Source organism: Gobio gobio, assembly GCF_949357685.1.
Source record: "Gobio gobio genome assembly, chromosome: 19".
In the NCBI taxonomy this organism is placed as follows: domain Eukaryota; kingdom Metazoa; phylum Chordata; class Actinopteri; order Cypriniformes; family Gobionidae; genus Gobio; species Gobio gobio.
This window is the reverse complement of record NC_137112.1, coordinates 14,111,526-14,134,016: the sequence shown is the minus strand read 5'-3', so window position 1 is coordinate 14,134,016 and position 22,491 is coordinate 14,111,526. Positions and strand designations below refer to the sequence as shown.

The 22,491-nt window shown below is 37.9% G+C and overlaps 2 protein-coding genes across 5 annotated transcripts in view; one reads left to right on the top strand and one right to left on the bottom strand.

Moving 5' to 3' along the window:
- Nucleotides 1-2,609, bottom strand: part of dgkab (diacylglycerol kinase, alpha b) — a 69,136-nt gene extending 66,527 nt beyond the window's left edge. For both annotated transcript variants that reach the window (XM_079844210.1, XM_079844209.1), the window contains exons 1-3: nt 2,425-2,609; nt 1,825-1,923; nt 1,596-1,672 (exon numbers count right to left, since the gene is read on the bottom strand). In XM_079844210.1, coding sequence (XP_079700336.1) covers nt 1,596-1,672; nt 1,825-1,897 — 150 coding nt within the window. In that variant the 5' untranslated portion in view covers nt 1,898-1,923; nt 2,425-2,609. The remainder of the gene's footprint in view (nt 1-1,595; nt 1,673-1,824; nt 1,924-2,424) is intronic.
- A 68-nt stretch (nt 2,610-2,677) lies between these two features.
- On the top strand, nt 2,678-22,069 carry nabp2 (nucleic acid binding protein 2). 3 transcript variants are annotated; one of them, XM_079843922.1, is made up of 7 exons: nt 2,678-2,897; nt 3,080-3,191; nt 7,587-7,725; nt 11,138-11,209; nt 11,380-11,449; nt 14,436-14,484; nt 19,875-22,069. In XM_079843922.1, the coding sequence occupies exons 2-7, from the start codon at nt 3,113-3,115 to the stop codon at nt 20,048-20,050; spliced, it is 585 nt and encodes a 194-aa protein (XP_079700048.1). In that variant the 5' UTR covers nt 2,678-2,897; nt 3,080-3,112; the 3' UTR covers nt 20,051-22,069. The 3 variants fall into 3 exon arrangements, with proteins under 3 accessions (XP_079700048.1, XP_079700049.1, XP_079700050.1); XM_079843923.1 differs by having other exon boundaries at nt 2,678-2,848; nt 19,875-22,063; XM_079843924.1 differs by lacking the exon at nt 3,080-3,191 and having other exon boundaries at nt 2,727-2,897; nt 19,875-21,875.
- Nucleotides 22,070-22,491: the final 422 nt, after the last annotated feature.

The window sequence follows — 22,491 nt, the reverse complement described above, 5'->3', positions numbered from 1 at the left end:
CATTAAAGCCACAATATGTAATTTTTCACCGCTAGGGGTCGCTTATTCAAAACAAAGGTGTAGCTTGATAACGCTTTTATTTCACTGAGCTGTTATTCTGCCACAGACGAGCGCTTCCACTCATGTGTATGTGGGGGAACTCAGTGTTGTTTTCTCATATTACACACATTTGAGTGTGTTGAATGTTATAATGCTACTATATCTATATGTTATATTATGTTATAATTAGGGCTGGGCAAATTTACGCGTTAACGCGGGCGATTAATTTTTTCAGCTTAACGCATTAAAAAAATTTAACGCAAATAATGCAGTGTCCGTTTTTATATCCATTTTTGCTTAGCGTTACATGATCACGCTCCTATTCATGTAAATGCTTCCAAGCGCGACAAGACACAAGAGAACGCGCTGTATGCCAATGTCCTGTCTGTGTGTGTGTGTGTGTGTGTGTGTGTGTGTCAGTGTCCTGTCTGTGTGGCTGGGTCTCATGTCAGCTAATCAAGGGACACTCTGACACACACACACTCGACGCATAGACAGACTCGCGTCAGTTTCCTGCTCACATTGAGTTCTCTTTTGCTCATGAACAAACAATAACAACAACACAAAGGATTTTGAGTATTCTCATATTAGGAGTCTTAAATTCGTTAAATAACGTCTTAAATTAACTTAAAGAGTTGTGAGGAAATGAGATGCGCGGGACAGCGGGACAGCTGTTCTTAAAGTGACAGGAGTACTGATGATGCCTGTCATTAATGTTCATCAAAGTTTAACTTTATTATTTATGCAGTTAAGAAAGGTGTTTGATAACTTACATTTCTGTATAAGTCTAACAGGGAAGGCCATGGGTAAATATAACATTTAGTATTTTGGGTTTATGTAAAGATTGTTTTAAGTTCACTTAAATTAAAAGTTGTTTTTTTAAAGCCTAATAAATGTTGAAACTGGTAGCTTTCAGTTATACTGTAATGTAACGTCATTAATGTTTCATAGAGACTTTAGTATCAGCGATACTGGCCTTCATTCATAAAAACATGACAATACAACACATATTTAAAATATGCTGTCTTTAAATTGTTTATACATTAATTTGGAGAGTAACTGAAATTATTACAATATCAAAATATTGAAAACATAAAATATTAAAAACTTGCGATTAATCGCGATTAATTACAGAAAAAAATGTGATTAATTCGTAATTTTTTTTTAATCGATGCCCAGCACTAGTTATAATGCTAGATCGATATTAGGCATGGTAAAACATGGTACTCGCAGTAAATCAAGAACACCCGATTTAAACAGACTGTGTTGAGCTGTATAAAATTGATGATTTCTGTGGATTTAAACATTCTTGGAAACATTTGGGATAATGTAATGTTTGGGATAATGTAACAAAATATATATTATTGTTCCAGTGATTTTGGGATATTTTAATCTTACATATTGTGCCTTTAACATGTAAATGTAACCAAAACATCAAAAAGTCACCCTCACGTTTCACATATCATGTTTTAAAACTGTGATGATTTTGATGATTCCTTCATTTATGGATAAATGAAATACTGTAGGAGCCAGTAGAGAGTCATTGTTCAGCTTACATCTCCAAAACTGTGATGGACCAGCTTTCCACCGGCATGAAAATCCTTCATCGCATCTTTCGCCTTAATCCTGCTATCTAGGAAATTTATAACAACAACAAAAAGATTTGTAAATTGTAAAAATGAGAACCTTATGTTCTGTTCCATGATTTATCTTGTTATTATGTCATGTATGAGTCCATAAAGGATATGAAGAATGATTCCAGCAGTGTTTATGAAAGACACTTACATTCTAAATACTCCTGCAGCTGAATGAAGTCAACAGGGCTAATCTCATTTTCTAAATCAGATTCTGTGGCCATTTTGTTTGTCCTACGTCACTCTTGACCTGAGAGATGAGGACAGAGAGAGGTCAAAATGCATGATGGATGTGCATAGCTATAAAGATATTGTAAAAAATATATCTTTTTAATAAACAGAAACCATGTAATCATCTGTGGATAAAATCCATGTCAAACAAGGTTCATGAAGAAGAGAATAAATAAAACAAAGGACAGCACATTATAAGTGTGTCCCTCATTAGATGTTTATTATTACATGTTTATTTCTTAAAAAGTTTGATTATTGTGCTGAAAAACAAGATCATTATTTCCACAGGTGATTAAATGACAAACTACGGTAGGCTATTTATACGGTAGAGGACCAAAAACAAACAAATAAACATGCATTTATTAGCATACACATTTTATTAATTGAGTGCTGAATCTCATTTCGAACGCATTTAGCCAACAAAAACTAAGAATTCGTTTAATAACCTACTTTAAAGGAGACTAACTCATCTCTTAAATAAACAAATAACACCCTACACATTTATTTGAATGAATCTTACCTTTAAAAAAAAGTCGAAAATAACTCAATTAAAATCACACTATATTATGTGGATTAACACGCATGCGCTTTACATTTAGTTCACAAAAAAAAGTCGCTAAAGGAAGGTGTCGGAGTTAGTACCGAATTTTGACCCCCTGCCAGATTATTATTTCCCTCCTAGTTACTGGTAGGTTTAGGAGTGTGGGGGATATTCTGTGCAGGTCGGACAAAAACGTGAGGATAATTGCGTCATTACGTACGGTACGGAAAGCATTGCGTCATGACGTTCGCCAAAAAAACACGTCGAGCACTGTAAACGGTAGACTGTTCAGATCAACTGTGATGATTGACAGCTGTCAGAACACTCGGCGCCTTAATTCACATCACGAGCAGCGAGTCTGCTCCGGATTATTCACGCAAAGTGTTGCAGATGAAGAGAAACAGTAGGCTACCTTTAAAACAGTCAGTGCAACCGTAGCTCAATGCTAACCAGTGAGTGTTTTCATTAGTTTCCTGGTGTGTTTAATATTGTTGATCAGCTGTCAGTGTCGCACGTGCATGCTTCACCACAGTTAGTTTACCAAAAAGTTGTTTGCATGCATGCACCCTTAATTATTATTGTCTTGCATGTGATTTGAAATGCATCAGATGTGGACTGGCATGTTGTGCATCAGGTTTTGCAGGATTTGGGCAGAAGCAGACTGATCATGAGCACAGAGACTCATGTGAAGGACATTAAACCTGGACTCAAGAATCTCAATGTCATCTTCATCGTGCTGGAAACAGGTGTCCAAACAACACATCACATGCAGCCGATGAACAAAATAATTATTAACATTTCACATTGCACTAACATATCAGGAACAGTACTGGATTTCAGGAATAACTTGAATACATTGGGAAAGTGGTTTAAGTGCTGTGCTATTATCATATGGTACTATAAAAGTTTCGACACACTTGATTGTGAACAAATATTTATTTTTTTGTTAGTTTACACCAAAGTTATTGGCAACAGCTGAATATTCATATTATTTGTATGCATTACATATTTATAGCTTTACTGTAACAGAAAAAAAACAATGTTATTCAGATAGTAATCATTTTCCAAGGGAATGCAAGTTTTTCCTGAAATGCTAGAAATAATATGAATATTAAGTCAATACTTCACTATGATTAGGAGCTGTTAAGAAGAAAATAAAGGCTGTGTTGATTTTTGAAATGGGCCATTATTATGGCAGCAAAAAATTGCGATTAAAACATATGTATTGTATTTATATAAAATTGGGCTTGCATTAATTATTTTTAATACCTTATGAAATTAAACTTATTGCTGCTCTTTAATGACCAGGGTTTGAAATGGACTTTAAATTTTCAAGTTACCGGGTATTCAGAACTTCTACTAGCCAAAAAAAAAAAAAGAAGAGGAAACAAACCAGATTAACTACGTCACATCTTATATACAATATATATACACCTATCAGGCATAACAAAATGACCACTGACAGGTGAAGTGAATAACACAGATTATCTCTTCATCATGGCACCTGTTAGTGGGTGGGATATATTAGGCAGCAAGTTAATATTTTGTCCTCAAAGTTGATGTGTTAGAAGCAGGAAAAATGGGCAAGTGTAAAGATTTGAGCGAGTTTGACGAGGGCCAAATTGTGATGACTAGACGACTGGGTCAGAGCATCTGCAAAACTGCAGCTCTTGTGGGGTGTTCCGGTGACAGGGTCATGGGCGGCCAAGGCACGTTGGGTCCGATCAAACAGACAAGCTTTTGTAACTCAAATTACTCAAGAAGTTAATGCTGGTTCTGATAGAAATGTGTCAGAATACACAGTGCATCGCAGTTTGTTGCGTATGGGGCTGCATAGCCAGGGTGCCCATGCTGACCCCTGTCCGTTGCCGAAAGCGCCAACAGTGGGCACGTGAGCATCAGAACTGGACCACAGAGCAATGGAAGAAGGTGGCCTGGTCCGATGAATCACGTTTTCTTTTATATCACGTGGATGGCCGGGTGTGTGTGCGTCACTTATAGATACCACAGCACACCTTCAGGGGTCTAGTGGAGTCCATGCCTCGACGGGTCAGGGCTGTTTTGGCAGCAAAAGGGGAACCAACACAATATTAGGTCATAATGTTATGCCTGATCAGTGTATATATATATATTTATTTATAATATTTGGATTTCATACATTTGTTTCTTATTCAAACTAAATCCTGTGATCAATACAGTACAAAGAACATAAACACCACAAGGAACAAATCAAATGTCACATAATTGTTTTTTTTTAAATCTTCCCAATTGCTTCAATGCAAATTAACAAGCGTGCCGTTATTTGTATGTTCAAGGAAGCCAGATATGCGTAGATTTTGCGCAAAATAGTGTATTTAATATTTAAAGGTTTACTTCAGAGATTAGCATTAAGCTTTGTATCAATAGAAATCCGGTAGTATATTAGAATTATCGTACTTTCCCCCCTCATGCCCCCCTGAGAGGGAATTATGCATTTTATTTCTGGAAAAAAATCCTCCGATGACGCAAAGGATTTTTTGGCCAGTGGCTAGAGACTACAGCCTACTTATGCTGCCTTCACGTGCTCTCGGAATTATCGTAAATAGGAGTTTCCTAGGTAAAAATTGCACATGAACGCCCTCCACTTTCGAAATATGAATGGGATGAGCTCATAATCACGACTTCAGGAATTGTCAAATTTTCCGATAGCACGTGAAGGCAGCATTAGTTACGCATGTTTTCAAACCGCCCATTCGGTTGTTAAGTCTGACGTCACGCGGCAGCGCTTCCGGGTCCAAACGCTCTATCTCATACCACAAGAAAAACAACAAATGGTTATAATATACACACACGAGGTGTAAAACCAAAAAAAATTATAATCATAACCTTTATCTCCATACCAAAATTCCAGATGGCTACACCGTGATTCATCTTTTATAAATCGTTATAATATTAATGTCTGTGACGTTGTGAGCACAGAGACTGTTGTGTAGACTGTAAGTATTTAAAATATTTAACTTTTTAAAATGTTTGATGTTTAATATGAATAAATAGCGCTCATAAACGGCCTTCAATGGCATTCTCAAGTGAAACGAGTTGAGGCTTGGACCCAGAAACGGCGCTCCTTATGTCACGACTTAACAAGCGGATAGGGGTGTGATCTCACTCACAGATTGTAAATGCTTACAGCCACTCGGCTCGGGCATTTATAACGGAGCGGTGCGGAGTTGATCTTTACCCGCATTTCGCAGGTTGTCGGGTGTTAATTTCAAACCCTGATAATAACAAATATAAAATATAGCTGCAAGCAGCAATTATCGGGGACAAGCACAACAGAAGCAAACAAAGAAAGTAGCAGCAGGCCAACTGCAACAGTGAGTAAAGACATTTGGAGACAATTTTAAGCAAAAATGCTGAAAACACAAATACATTGAGTTGTAATGAGATATAATACCTCAAGCATGCGAATATTTGACTTTACCAGTGGGTGGCGCTGGCTCGAAACATCCTTCAGGGCATCGTGCCGATGACCCATTCCGAGTTTCGTAACGATATTCATAAAATACAGCATTTTACTTCAAAATTCAAAATGGCTGATGCCCAAAATAGCCGATATTAGACCACTTTTAGGATTTTTTTGGGCAAACTGTTCAGAAGTTATTCAAAGATAGAAATTTTTCGTATCTCCAGACCAGTAGGTGGCGCTGTACTGAAACACTGCATGTAGCCTCAGATCATGCTTGTGGTGATGTGTACCAAGTTTGGTCTGAATACGATTAAGCGTTGCGGAGAGACAGCCTTACGTCTATTTTCGCAAACGCTACGTAAAATTTGTTTGCGTGTTATTCAAAAATGTTTGATTAATAAACTTAAATTCCATAACTTTCTGTCGGCATGGTCTGAAGATGATCTGGTTCGATTTCCGTGATTTAGGGTGCAATCGAATCGTCTTGAGCCAAGGAATCAAAGGAAAAAAAGCCCTTACACTTCAAAAGTTATTAAAGGGTTAGTTCACCCAAAAATGAAAATTCTGTCATTAATTACTCACCCTCATGTCGTTCGACACCCGTAAGACCTCCGTTCATCTTCAGAACACAAATGAAGATATTTTAGTTGAAATCTGATGGCTCTGAAAGGCCTCCATTGACACAATGCACGGTTCACTCTCAAGACCCTTAAAAGGTACTAAAGACGTCGTTACAAAGTCCATCTCACTACAGTGGTTCTACAATAACTTTATGGAGTGACGAGAATAGTTTTTGTGCGCAAAAAACCCCTAAAAAACGACTTATATAGTGATGACGATTTCAAAACACGGCATCATGAAGCTTCGAAGCGTTATGAATCAGTGAGTCGAATCATGATTCGGATCGCGTGTCAAACCGCCAAACTGCTGAATCGACTCACTGATTCATAACGCTTCGAAACTTCATGATGCCGTGTTTTGAAATCGTCATCACTATGTAAGTCGTTATTTAGGGTTTTTTTGCACACAAAAACTATTCTCGTCACTCCATAAAGTTATTGTAGAACCACTGTAGTGAGATGGACTTTGTAACAACGTCTTTAGTACCTTTTAAGGGTCTTGAGAGTGAACCGTGCCATTGAGCCAATGGAGGCCTTTCAGAGCCATCAGATTTCAGCTAAAATATCTTCATTTGTGTTCCGAAGATAAACGAAGGTCTTACGGGTGTCGAACGACATGAGGGTAAGTAATTAATGACAGAATTTTCATTTTTGGGTGAACTAACCCTTTAACATAAATGTAATTGAAACTTTGGACAGTTGGTGGCGCTAGAGTGATTAAGTTAGAGACTCCATATTTGTTATAGTAACATTTGAGACTGTCCTCTATCTGTGTGGCAAATTTCACAACTTTTGAAATAGACTGCCATAGACTGTAGAGCGTAAGAATAATAATAAGAGTACCAACGGGTACAATAGGTGCATATTCACCTTTAGTGCTTAAACCCTAATAATCTCCCATTAAATACATTTCATGATATGCATCACTGCATTACTGCAGAACTGAAGGCTCTTTATTGACGTTTGTTTATTACAATACACTCTTCAGGCCTTCTATGATTAATATTTATCAGTCTAAAGTTTCATGTCAGTGGTCATCTGGACTCTGAATCTTCTCTCACGCAATCTTTTTCAAGGACGAGTGACGAAGACCAAAGACGGCCATGAGGTGCGCACCTGTAAAGTGGCCGACAAGACGGGCAGCATCAGCATATCGGTTTGGGATGAAGTCGGTGGACTCATTCAGGCTGGTGACATCATCAGACTTACCAAAGGGTGAGACTACGTTTGATATCAGTGATACACATTTAAAGTCTTACATTTTTTCCCCCTTTCAGACATTTTAACTAAGGCTGGGCAAATTTTTTTTTTCGAATAATCGTTTTTTAAAAATGTGGACATTGAACATAAGATTAACATAAATCTAATTACTAATTTTCTCCATTAGATGTCACCCTCTTATTTGCCTTGCGCGATGTTACAAAGGAGCGAGAGGCGCGCCTGTCATTCATTCATTCATTCAGTGCTTAAATAGCAGCTTCCGGTGCGTTGATGCTGAGGTGAAATGCTGTAGTAATACTACAAATCTGCAGAACCATTTGATGGACATCATCACACAGACGTTGCAACACCCCCACAGCCGAGAACACAACCGCTATAAATAGATCACATACATGTGAATGCTTGCCTTGCATTATGATCATAGTATTAAACTTGAGCTTTCACTTAACCCTCTGGTCCTCTTCGTTTAGGGGTCACACTTGTCTCCTTCGCGGTCAAAAGTGACCGAAGCCTTAAAATTTCACTTTTTTTTTCTTCAGGAAAACCAATGTAATATATTTTTGTTCAATAATATTTTTTGATTATTATTTAGAATTTTGAAGGGATTCTATGGTACTATGCAATAAGTATACAATTTTAATGAGCACTTTTTTCCATTAGAATTAATATTAAATTTTTTAATTTTTTAAATTTACATTTTTTCCCCAAAAATGCAACATTTCACATTACAATAGAGTGCAGGCCTTTAAAATAATTTTTTTTTAAGTGAGAATAGCGTCTTCTGGAGCCGTTAAAAAAAATAAAAACATGTGTAATGTTGTGTAACCATCTGTAGGCTATAGCTTCTTTTTTCAATAAATGCAGTCTTGTCTGTTAATTTCTGTCTCTCTCTCTCTCTCTGTCTGTGTGTGTGTGTGTGTGTGTGTGTGCGTGCATTTGAGCGAGAGAGTCACTTATGTATTTTTTTTTCATTTATTGATTATATTTAGCATATTCTCAAAATTTGCTGCTGCAGTCTTACCTGTCAATTTCTATGTGTGTGTGTGTGTTTGTGTGCGTGGGTGTGTGTGTGTGGGAGTGTGGCTGTCTAATTTGCACTCTTGACATTTTAGAGTGTCACCCCTTCATTGCTGTGCACTTTTTTTCTGCACAGTGGCTGATTTGTAGTTTGTACCACCAAAAGTTTCTCTGAGTTTTCGTATTTTTGCGTATTTCCCATTCATTTCCTATGTCGGTAATTTTTGACCACGAAGGAGACAAGTGTGACTATTTTTTTTACGACCCTTTAACATATCCGAATCATCTCCTTGATTGTTTTGTGTGTTCACATAGCTAATGCAACAAAAGTCACCAAGTCATCCCATTCCGATAAGGCAAAAAAATTAAACATTTCAAAACTTAAAAGTTTTCAGTCATTTTTGACCGAAGAGGACCAGAGGGTTTAAGCATGTATGTTAGCCATTATTGTCAAGGTACTGAGAGTGAGGACCCAGATGCAGAATGAGCAGGGGGTGAAATTTATTAACAATATTAGACACAGGGCAAGAATGGTGAGACAGGAACAAAGTCCAAACAATAGGGGCAGGACACAATGGGAGAACTGGCTGGTCAGGGTAGAGACAGCAAGGATGTGATGGCCAACGATGGAGACAAGGAAGCGGCTCAGGAAACAGGCTTGACAGTTGGTGACGTAACTTGCTGTAGAACCAGACTGGTAGCCAGGCCAGGAGAGTCAATGACCAGGGGAAACTCAGGACACAGGGCAGGAACCAACACAAGACACACACACGAACACAGAGACACAAACAACGAGAGATAATAGACAAACTTACACCTAAGAATAAAGAAAACAAAATAACCTAAAAAATAACTGAAGCTAGCAAAAGAGAAAAATAATATAAAAGCTCTATAAATAAGAAATAAAACAAGACTGCTCTCTTACAGGAAACTAAATAAAAGTGAAGCTAGAAAAAGCAAGACAGAACTAAAAATAAGTCTAGGGAGACTAGACCAAAAAAATAAAGACAAGAACTAGACTAGAGTAAAAACTCAGGAACAAAATCAAAACTAGAGAAATCCAAAAAACAAGGCTAGGGAAAATAAAGCAAAGGACTATAACTAGGCAAGATCAAATACTGTCACTAGGACAAGCTTAGCCAGACACACGGCATAAAACAAATGCACACAAGAGGGAAAGGAGCTCAATATAAAGGGAAGAGCACATGATGATCAGGTGAACACAATTAAAGGGTTAGTTCACCCAAAAATGAAAATTCTGTCATTAATTACTTACCCTCATGTCGTTCGACACCCGTAAGACCTCCGTTCATCTTCAGAACACAAATGAAGATATTTTAGTTGAAATCTGATGGCTCTGAAAGGCCTCCATTGGCTCAATGGCACGTTTCACTCTCAAGACCCTTAAAAGGTACTAAAGACGTCGTTACAAAGTCCATCTCACTACAGTGGTTCTAAAATAACTTTATGAATCGGCGATAATAGTTTTTGTGCGCAAAAAAACCCTAAATAGAGACTTACATAGTGATGACGATTTCAAAACAAGGCATCATGAAGCTTCGAAGCGTTATGAATCAGCGAGTCGAATCAGCGGTTTGAATCGCCAAATTTCAGCAGTTTGGCGGTTTGACACGCGATCCGAATCATGATTCGACTCACTGATTCATAACGCTTCGAAGCTTCATGAGGCCGTGTTTTGAAATCATCATCACTATGTAAGTCGTTATTTAGGGTTTTTTTGCGCACAAAAACTATTGTCGCCGATTCATAAAGTTATTTTAGAACCACTGTAGTGAGATCGACGTCTTTAGTACCTTTTAAGGGTCTTGAGAGTGAACCGTGCCATTGAGCCAATGGAGGCCTTTCAGAGCCATCAGATTTCAACTAAAATATCTTCATTTCTGTTCCGAAGATGAACGGAGGTCTTACGGGTGTCGAACGACATGAGGGTAAGTAATTAATGACAGAATTTTCATTTTTGGGTGAACTAACCCTTTAACATAATTGTCTGCATTTGAAATAGAGAGATTCTGTTTTAATGTACACTAGTGTACCTAAAATAAAAAGTTTAATATTCAGGTTTGTGGCTCTTCATTTATTTTTAATTACCCACTTGTAAACTTGTGTTCACTGTTCTTTTTTCTAAATATAGTATTTGTATTAAATCTATATTCATTGAGTTGAATCAAGAATCGAAATCGATTTGAGAGCTTGCGAATCGAAATCGAATTGGAACATCTGAATCCATACCCAGCCCTAATTTTAACATACGCTGACTATGCTCAAAAGACACATTCAATCTGCCTGAAACGAACAATCAGTTACAGTGTAAAGTACTAACTGCTTTTTTTACTAACTGCAGAACGTCTACATTTGTATTTTGCTGCAGTTACGCCTCAGTTTTTAAAGGCTGTTTGACGCTGTACACTGGAAGAGGTGGTGAACTACAGAAGATTGGAGAGTAAGTTTGAATCATTTCATTTTATTTAATCATTCATATTTTTGCAACAGCAGTATAGTTATCGTTAGGGGAAAAACTAAAGTAAAATACAGACAAATATATGTTAAATTTCACCTTGCCCAAAATATTTAATTGTGAATGAATTAACGTTTTTGTATCCAATTTGTAAGATTCTGCATGGTGTATTCTGAGGTGCCAAACTTTAGTGAGCCTAATCCAGAATATTTGGCCCAGAAAACGGTATGTCTTCTAGATTTATTTTTGTGGATTTCTATCTTCAAGGGATAGCTCACCCAAAAAATTTAAATAAGCCCATGATTTACTCACCCTCAAGCCATCCTAGGTGTATATGACATTCTTCTTTCAGACGAATACAATCTGGCAGTGAATGCCAGCCCCAAAAAGTGCATTTATCCATCATATAACTGCTCCACATGGCTCCGGGGGTTAATTAAGGCCTTCTGAAGCGAATCGATTGGGTTTTGTAAGAAAAATATCCATATTTAAAACTTTATAAAGTAAAATATCTAGCTTACGCCTGATCGCCTTCCGTATTCAACTTACGAATAAAGTGTAGCGCCTCTCACAGTTCAAAACGCTTACGCTACATCCGACATCATCATCACGCTACTTTTTCCATAAGTCGAATACAAAAGGCGGTTGGCCGGAAGCTAGATATTTTACTTTATAGCGTGTTAAATATGGATATTTTTCTAACACAAACACACCACTTCGCTTCAGAAGGCCTTTGTTAACCTATGGAGCCATGTGGAGCAGTTATGTGATGGATGGATGCACTTTTTTGATGAATGGAAGCACTTTTATGATGGATGGATGGATGGATGGATGGATGCAATTTTATGATGGATGGATGGATGCACTTTTATGATGGATGGATGGATGGATGTACTTTTATGATGGATGGATGGATGGATGTACTTTTATGATGGATGGATGCACTTTTATGATGAATGGATGGATGGATGCACTTTTATGATGGATGGATGGATGGATGGATGTACTTTTATGATGGATGGATGCACTTTTATGATGAATGGATGGATGGATGCACTTTTATGATGGATGGATGCACTTTTTATGATGAATGGATGCACTTTTATGATGGATGGATGGATGGATGGAGTGACATTTATGATGGATGGATGGATGGATGCACTTTTATCACTTTTATAATGGATGGATGCACTTATGATGGATGGATGGATGGATGGATGGACTTTTATGAGGAATGGATGCACTTTTATGATGGATGGATGGACTTTTATGATGGATGGATGGATGCACTTTTATCACTTTTATAATGGATGGATGCACTTATATGATGGATGGATGGATGGACTTTTATGATGAATGGATGCACTTTTATGATGGATGGATGCACTTTTATGATGAATGGATGCACTTTTATGATGGATGGATGGATGCACTTTTATGATGGATGGATGGATGCAATTTTATGATGGATGGATGGATGCACTTTTATGATGGATGGATGGATGGATGTACTTTTATGATGGATGGATGCACTTTTATGATGAATGGATGGATGGATGCACTTTTATGATGGATGGATGCACTTTTTATGATGAATGGATGCACTTTTATGATGGATGGATGGATGCACTTTTATGATAGATGGATGGACGGATGCACTTTGATGACCTTCCAATTTTGGGCTCCCATTCACTCCCAATATAAAGCTTGGAAGAGCCAGGACATTTTTTTAATATAACTCAGATTGTGTTCGTCTGAAAGAAGATGTCATATACACCTAGGATGACTTGATGGTGAGTAAATCATGGGATAATTATCATTTTTGGGTGAACTATCCCTTTAAAGAGGCCATATGATGCTGTCTTAAAAGTTAATTATTTTTAATGTGTGTACAAGAATGGGTTAACATGTTTTAAATGTAAAAATAAAAAAACACTTTATTTTTCACATACTGTACATTTTTGCAGCAAATTCTATTCCCACTGAATCTCGCTGATTGCGTTCGGGTTTCTACAAAGCCTCTCCTTCTGAAAAGCCAGAGTTCTCTGATTGGCCAGCTGACCCAGTGCGTTGTGATTGGTCAAACGCCTCAAGCAATGGCCCCTTATCATAATCAAAAGCTTCAGCTTGCAAGGTTTTTAAAGCAATTGTAAACACATAGATAAAGGGATAGTTCACCCAAAAATGAACATTACCCCATGTTTTACCCTCTCTCAAGTCATCCTAGGTGTATATGACGTTCTTCTTTCAGACGATTCAATCGGAGTTATATAAAAAAAAATGTCCTGGCTAATCCAAGCTTTATAATGGCAGTGAATGGTGAAAAGTGAAAGCGCAGCATTCATCATAAAAGCAATCATTCAACTTCAGGGCGTTAATAAAGGCCTTCTGAAGAAAAATATCCATATTTTTAACTTTATAAACTATAATCACTGGCTTCCGGTAACGGGCGTACATTATTCTAGTTCCGGCGGAAGAGTGACCTCTGACCCAACGCATAGTGCATTGACAAACACAGAAGTGCAGAGGATAGAGCAAAACAAAACACTGGTCACGAATTGGGAGTCTAAAACAGAAGCTTTTAAAGAGAAATGTGGGAGGAGCTTGAGTTTGAACAGCGAGAGGCATCGACTTGATCATCGAACCACTCTCGACCTGAGTTTACGCTACTCCTACATCCTACGTCATGCATCGGGTCAGAGGTCACTCTTCAACCAGAACTCGTGTACGCCCGTTACCAGAAGCCAGTGATTATAGTTTATAAAGTTATAAATATGGATATTTACAAGAGTAGGACTTCCAGGTTCAGGATGCTGTCCTCTGTGCACAAGCGAGTGTTTGGGTTGTATTGCTCAGGAACAGCTTTTTAACCTCTCATCCAAACACACAGCGCCTCTGCGACGTGACAACAACACTTCCATTCACTGAAACCTTCTTTATTTGCGTATGCCTTTGAGCAGGCATTTTGCTAATATTACACACTGTGACTGGACTTTTGTCCCTGTTAGATAGAATTCATCTTTTTTTGTGGGAGACTTTGTAACTTTGCAGATCTTATACATGCACAAACAGATACATTACACACTAAAGAAAAAGGAAAAACATTAGAAAGCATCATATGGCCTTTTAAAAATGAACCTATTCACTATTTTGAAAAACACCCAATTAAATACTGGTCATGGTAATTGACTTTCTTCTTGTTACCGGTCAGGGACTGAATGACCAGAGCAACATGAACAGCAGCACTGGAGCCACTGCAGGTATAGCCATATAGCGCTTCATCACTGCTTAATAGATAGTAAGGTAGTTGTTAAAGGGTAACTAGACCCTAAAACATCTTATTTTCAGTCTCTTGTTTACAAAAGAATCCGTGGTGAAATGAAGGAACAAACGCAAAGTCTTCCCCACGTGAGCTGGATATTCATTAAAAATAAAGTTCATCCATGCATTCATAATTTTGGAATCCGAATGATCTTATGCGGCATGTTTAGAAATTCTATCAGGTTTAGGTCCATGTAGGCCTTTGTTATGTTAGTGGCACGAGTCGGTGGGCGGGGCTACAGAATCAGGCATTGTTCTTCTTCTGTTGAGACGGTGCTTCACTACACTCTCACAACATAGCCTGGCACATTCTGAGATCGAGCGTTTGCTGGGCCTGGTGTCAATAAAAGCTTTTCTTTGACTAACAAGGAAGTTTTCAGCTCTGAAACTTACAGGTTATTTTTATATTACCTTAACCTTTTATATATCAAAAGCTCAATCTCAATTCATCACCCCTTTAATTCTACAATATATGGTGTAAAAACGTCTGTTTTTCCGAGTGCTGCCCTCTTAAGGTTGAATGGTGGCTACTGCAGTTGAATTTTCCTATTGGACGTTGTTTGCCATCGTGATAGTGTTAATTTTGTCAATTATTTTTAATTTAGTCTTAGTCTTATGCCAAATGTTAGTTTTAGTCATATTTAGTCATTGACATATTTTTTTTTGTTAGTCAAGTTTTAGTTGACTTAAAGTCAATTTTTTTGTCTAGTTTTCGTCAAAAGTCAAGTTTTAGTCGACTAAAAGTCTCATCATTTTAGTCTAGTTTTAGTCAAAAGTCAAGTTTTAGTCGACTAAAAGTCTATTTTTTTGTCTAGTTTTCGTCAAAAGTCAAGTTTTAGTCGACTAAAAGTATCATCATTTTAGTCTAGTTTAGTCAAAAGTAAAGTTTTAGTCGACTAAAAGTCAATTTTTTTGTCTAGTTTTCGTCAAAAGTCAAGTTTTGGTCGACTAAAAGTTTCATAATTTTAGTCTAGTTTTAGTCAAAGGAAAACTCAATATATTGTGTGGCAAAATAAGTTACATAAAATACATATAACCTGCATAATGTATGTGCCACAACACCATAGCTAACTGGTTGATTTACAGCATAGATGCCTAAAATCAGCATTAGCTTATGAGATGATGGGCTCAAAAATCGATTTCGATCTTGATTCAGTATGAATTCATATGTATATAGCCTACTGTACATAAGGAAAAATAAGTTTGCCTTTTAGCACTATTTTAAACTTTTTGGGGGGTTAAATTATATTTGCTTGCATTCATTACTATTCACTATTATTAACATTTAAAAATTTCACAAATAAGTATGCAGTTATGATCTGCAATACTTTTCTGAGCAACTAGACTACATGAATATTACCATACATACAATACAGGCACCAGTAATGGCATTACAAATGAAAATTTATTTTTCCAGCCACAAAATGACTAATTTGCCTCTCTGCATTGGAATTCTCTATTTTAACCTTAATTACTACACTAATTGTAATATAAATAATACAAATATTAGAAGACAAATGTTTTAAGTGGTCATTAATGGACCATACTTATTGCACAAATAGTATTTCGTACCAAAAGACCTCCTCAAAATATTCAAAAAAATATTATTGAACTAAAATATAGGCTATTTATTTTAAAAATAGTTAAGGTGTATGGTTACATTTGACCATCAATGAGTATGAGTGTGACCAATTAGTAAGGAATACCTGAGGGCTAAATACAATAAAAACATTAACATTAATGTTAACAATGTTGCATCGCCATCACTCTCCATTATAAAATGATCTTGTAAATATGGCTGATGTAACAATCAATGCACACTATGCTGTACTGTTTACCAAAAATTGCTGCAAACACCTGTATGGTGAAGCTGTTATGCATCCGCTCAAGCCACCCGCTGCGAGATGACAGGCTGGCAGCAACCGGAGTATGAGACCTGTACATGAGCAACAGCGCAAACTCTTTCGGAATATTTTGAACAGCTGAATATTTTATCTCATGATGAAAAAGTAGAGACGATTGTAGACGAAAATGAAGAGAGATTTTAGTTAGTTTTTATTTTATGCAAAACATTTTAGTCTCGTCTTTTCTCGTCAACAATAATGCATGTTAATTTAGTCTTAGTCAGCGTTTTTGGACATTGGTGCAGTCTCGTCATTGTCTCGTCTTCGTCATGGAAAAAAAGGTTGTTGACGAACATATTTAGTCTTGTTTCGTCTGACGAAATTAAAACTACATCGTGACGTATGTTGGCTCTTCCAACGGCTCACTACCACCGCCCCTGGCACGAGCTCACCACACCCTAATCAATCCGTCACTGCGGGTCTCAGGTGCACGCCCCCCGCTCAACCCCGCCCTCGTTTGGTCCCCTCTGACTTTTCCAGCATTTTTCAATAATCGCCAGTGGGTGGAGTTAGGATCTGATCAGGGGTTGAGTTTAGTGTTAGACCGATATATCGGCCGGCCGATATATCGGGCCGATATTTGTGATTTTTAGGTGTATCGGCCGATACAAGGCTGCTGCGTTCGCCGATATTTTTTCCCCGGCATTATTTACAGACAGGTGTCCACACAGGCAGCTCTGAGCTGCTGGAGACGCTGCAGTAGAGGTCTTCACGGGTCCAAAAATTCATACCCGAACCCGAAGAGACCCGTAATGTGCTTAACGGAACCGACCCGGACCCGTCTATTATTTTAAAAGCTGGACCCGGACCCGTGCAGATCCGAGAAATGCCAAAAAAGTAGTACCCGGAACCGACCTGGACCCATCTATTATTTAAAAGCTGGAACCGAACCCGGCGCGAAGACACAGACCCGACTGGACCCGATTGTCACATATTCCACAATAACTGATATTAACAAGTCAATAAACAAGTTATGAAAAATGTAACTTTTTGTCTTACGTTACCTAGCCGTCGTCTCCCTTCCTTGTAACGTTACTTGTGATGCATTACATCCTTGCCAAAAAGTTAAATCCATGTTATTCCTCTCTTGTTATTCCAAGCATGCTTAATTCACTCATCATTTCAGCTTTAAAAGTCCACTTTATGTCACGGTGACGGATGACAAATGCGTCTTTGCAGATTTGCATTTCGCCAAGTTAACTCGCATAATAACTTTGACTGTTTGCCTTTTTGAACTATAATAACGATTGCTCGTTCGGTGGCCGCTGACGTCCACATTATTTATTTGCTATCATCTCTGTGAGCCGAGTCTGACCACCAAAACTTTAAGAAATAAGACGGTTCATTCATATTATTAAAGTCAATCACAGCGGAAGCTCGGGTTGCCATAGAAACATGACACGCGCTTGAGACTGCACATGCGCGGTGGCTGGAGCAACCTGAAATATGAGCTTTTTTACGCAATTTGAGCACCATAGAAAACATTTGTGACAGTTCACCTGAGATTTTGTTGCTGATTTTAAATATATTATTTAAATATAAGTTCAAATCAAACTTCAACAGTGCATCACACGTAGACAGCACTTACTTTTTTCTCATGTTTGTCCACAATATGCATGAAGGATGCCCGGACAGAAGAGGTGCCCGTGGTTTTAACTTCTTTATATTCGTTGTTTTTTAGCTTTTTTCGCACATCACTAATGAAGGTAACCATTATTATTACACTGCGCTTGCAGAGAGAGAGAGAGAGAGAGAGAGAGAGAGAGAGAGAGAGAGAGAGAGAGAGAGAGAGCGAGCGTGAGGCGAGCGAGCAAGAGAGAGAGATCGCTCGTGTTTTTCTTCTTTCTTTTTTTTAAACTTTCCGGCTCACACTTTTCTTATCCTAATTTTACAGTTGCAAGTTACAAAAAACACACAAGCAGTGCTGACTGACTCTGATCACGGGCAGGTGTTCTCTAAGTCCGGATCGACTCCGGTATCCGGTACCCGGGTCCACGGGTCTCGGGGGCTCCGTGAAGACCTCTACGCTGCAGTTCATGCACTGCCCCTCCCCCACTAGCAGAGCTAGAATCTTCTCTTCAAGAAAACGATACGTTTTAAACTTTCAAAGCATCTTTTAACTGTTTGACTGAGTTGAAATATTGCCATACACTTTGAAAGTGGAAACACGTTGCTCTATATGTTCTTGCAACTATAGCTAAGCAAGTTTGTGCGTCCAAATGGAAACCGCAAATGCTGAATGTCTATAAAACTGCTTTCCATTGTATTTAGGGAGCAGCAAATAGCGAAGTTGTAGGCTATTCGTATGCATACGTTATCTGTTACGAACACTGGTCATAGGATTAAGTAATGCCGACGTACTGTGGTATTTGTGGGAGTTTTATTCAGCGACCACCTGGCTGCGGTTTGGACGTGTGTGTCTCTCCAGTGTTTCCCACACATAGACTAAGTCGCCACAGAATCAACACCGGCCGCCACATATTGAGTTCTTTGGCGGCTGCCAAAGCAAATTTTTATCCCACTAAAGCCTTATTTGATCGGTGAGTGATGAGACTGACTGTTGCGCTTCTGACAGGTCGCATGTGTTGCTGAGAGAAGGAGCAGAGAGCGCGCCCCTCTTCCGGCTGCGCGCGCGCACACTCTGACCGTCTTCAAACTGTCTTGCTCCCTCGTGCATATTAATCAAAATCAATTGAGAATTGACACAATGGTAAAAGGTCGACCGAAGTTTCACGTGGAGCATTGGGAGATTTGTTCCTGAATTACCGCTAGTGTTGCTCTACAAGAGATTAAGTTAAGTGCACCTAAGCATTAAATGACTAGGTTGTAAATAGTTTTAAAATTAAGTATAGTACAGTCAGTGTGCACTTGATTATGCTGCTTGCTTGTTGCTACTGTGTGCAATAGTGTCATTATTTAATTTATGCTTAAATATTTATTTTCACCACTGAACTCTTTTTTTTCATGTTCTACCTCACCTGTTTTTACTATTTGTTAAATATTGTTTTTTTAGTTCAATAAATGTTCCTTTTTTTAAATTGAGACTTGTAAAATTGTTATCATCATGATCATTGTGTCATTTTTATGATGTAAATCGAGGGAGCAAAAGCAGTATCGGCTCCAAATATCGGCTCAAGAAAATCGGCAGCCCGTATCGGTCATCGGCTAAGGCTGATGAAAAAAAAGTCAGTATCGCATCGGCACTAAAAAATCCATATCGGTCGATCCCTAGTTGAGTTACCCTTTAAGTTTAGGTATTGAGTAGGATCATGGTCATGACGAATAAGGCATTAATATGTGCTTTATAAGCACTAATAAACAGCCAATGTCCTAGTAATACGCATGCTAACAAGCAACTAGTTCATAAAGTGTTGTCAAATATTCATGCAATGTATTCATATATTCATTCAATGTGCTCTTTGAAGGTAACGACACTCCCAATGGAAATGGGGTGAATTCTCAAAGCTCTGGAAACTCCACCAATCCACAGCCGGGTGGACGAGCGAGCGGTGGAAACGGAAATAGGTCGACACCAAGTCCCGGTGTGGGGGGAAGTTCTGTAAGCAACGGCAAAGAGACACGGCGAACTGTCAAAAGATGATTTCATGTAGTTGTGGAGCAACATAATCATTTCAAAATGCTTTTGGTGAGCAGCCATCTGTCATGTCTCATCTGAAGACAGATTCAGAAGATTGCTAAACTCTGAGCTTCATGCTTTCGTTATGCTGGTTTTACTCTACAGATTGTCCAGTCTTGTAAAGTCACGTTTTATGATGTATTTCTACAGTTTTCTTGTTTCACCCTCTCAGAATGGACACTGTTATAGTTTTAGCCCAACTTCTGATTGTTAGTCCACTTTTGATTATCAACATTAATAGGTTACACTTTACAATAAGGTTGTATTAGTTAACATTAGTTAATGCTTTAGTTAACATGAACTAACCATGAACGCCTGTAGCTTTACTGTTTGTAAGGTTATCTTACTGTACATATTTACATTGGTGTACATACCAGTTGACACACACTTCTAACTCCCCATCTTACTCTAAATGTAAAAATGCTGTTGTGTCACATCAACATTATTAAACAAAGCATTTATTAATGGATTTTGTGACCCTTATTGGAAAGTGTACACTATTTCAACATTACCTGATGTGTTAACATTTGTAGGTTCATTCATGGTTCCCACGCTTCTTGAAAGTACTTGAATTTCAGACACATGTATTCAAGGCCTGGAAAGTACTTGAAAACAAATATAGGTCCTTGAAAGTGCTTGAATTAAATTTGAAATACATTTTGTTTAGAATGGTGTTATTTAAAAAAATTGTCCTACAGTATATGCACTATCAAAGACAGAACAAAACGTTGCTCATGTTCGGGGGCTGAAGGGTTAGTGGGGGTTTTGTCACTTATTGAGCAGTAGGCTAGCTGGAGCCATTTACCTCCAGTCTTTGTGCTAAGCTAGGCTAGTGGTGGGTGCGTCAGACAGAGTTGAGACACAACCAGACACGGAGATGAGAATGGTGTGTATGGACTTATCTAACTCTGGGAGATACGGTGAATAAGCTAAAGTCCCAAAAAGTCACCATGTTCCTTTAAGTAGCCTACTTTAAGAGGTCTTTCGTGATGCTACATATGCTGGGTTATGAATCTGATAGGTGCTTGAAATAAAATAAATGGTGCTTGAAAAAGTCCTTGAAAATCCTTGAATCTGGTGTTCATGAAAGAGTGGGAACCCTGTTCATTACAAAGCAGTAAATACTAATAAATGCTTTGTTAATAGCAAGTCGTGTTAATAAAGAGTCTACAAATGTTAGTCACATGTCAGGTAATGTTGAAATAGTGTACACTTTACAATAAGGTTCTCAAAATTCATTAATAAATGCTTTGTTGAATGTAAGTAATGATAGGTTGTTAATGTTTATACACACTTAACAATCTGTTGATGTTCAGATGGTTTCCACTGTAGAATTATGTTTACCAACAGCCCAAAATCAATGGCGTATTAAATAATGTTGATAAGGTACACAGCAGCATTTTTACCTTAAGCGTAAGATGGTGAGTTCGAAAATGTTCTTCCTTAGTGTGTGTCAATTGCTACGTAAACTAATGTAAATATGTACAGTAAGATAACCTTACAAAAACAGTAAAGCTACAGGCGTTGGTCACGGTTCGTTCATGTTAACTAATGCATTAACTAATTGCACTGTTAACGTGAATAGATGCAAAAAATTATATATATATATATGAGTGAGTTAATGTTAATAAAGATGAACTAATGCTGAACAGAAGTGTTGTTCATGTTAACTAATGCATTAATTAATGTTTACTAATACAACCTCACTGTAAAGTGTTAGCCATTAATATTATTTAGTCATTTTTAAAATGACTACTTTGTCAGCTAAAATAAATCTTATTAGGTAAATGAAGCCAAAAACAAGCGCCAATAAGCAGGTTCCAAGTGGATGGTAAATGTGACGACAGTTGTCAAGATTTGTAAGTTTTAGTGCCCTCTAAGAACAGAACGTCATCAAATTTAATACGTTTCCCAGGTTCCTCAGAACTTAAAAAAAAAAATAATTACATGTCTATAAATTAAAATGATAAATTCTCTACTGCTATTGTTGCTTCCTCTCTGCCATTCTCTCTCAATTTCTCCTGTCCCAATGAGATTATTTCAATATATAATGACACTATATCTAATGCCTTTGAGGAACTTTCCCCATTAAAGGAACACGCCAACTTTTGGGACTTTAGCTTATTCGCTGTATCCCCCAGAGTTAGATAAGTCCATACATACCATTCTCATCTCTGTGTGTCATAACTCTGTCTGACGCACCCACCGCTAGCCTAGTTTAGCACAAAGACTGGAGGTAAATGGCTCCATCTAGCCTACTGCTCAATAAGTGACAAAATAACGCCAACCTTTTCCTATTTACATGTTGTGATGTGTATAGTTACATTGTGTACTAAGACCGACAGAAAATGAAAAGTTGCTATTTTCTAGACCGATATGGCTAGGAACTATACTCTCATTCCTGC

Excerpts from the sequence above, each read along its gene's own strand:
- nabp2 (XM_079843922.1), top strand. The coding sequence starts at position 3,113 with ATGAGCACAGAGACTCATGTGAAGGACATTAAACCTGGACTCAAGAAT. Across the intron at positions 11,210-11,379 it reads GAACTACAGAAGATTGGAGA|ATTCTGCATGGTGTATTCTG; the intron begins GTAAGTTTGAAT and ends CCAATTTGTAAG. Across the intron at positions 14,485-19,874 it reads CAGCACTGGAGCCACTGCAG|GTAACGACACTCCCAATGGA; the intron begins GTATAGCCATAT and ends TGCTCTTTGAAG.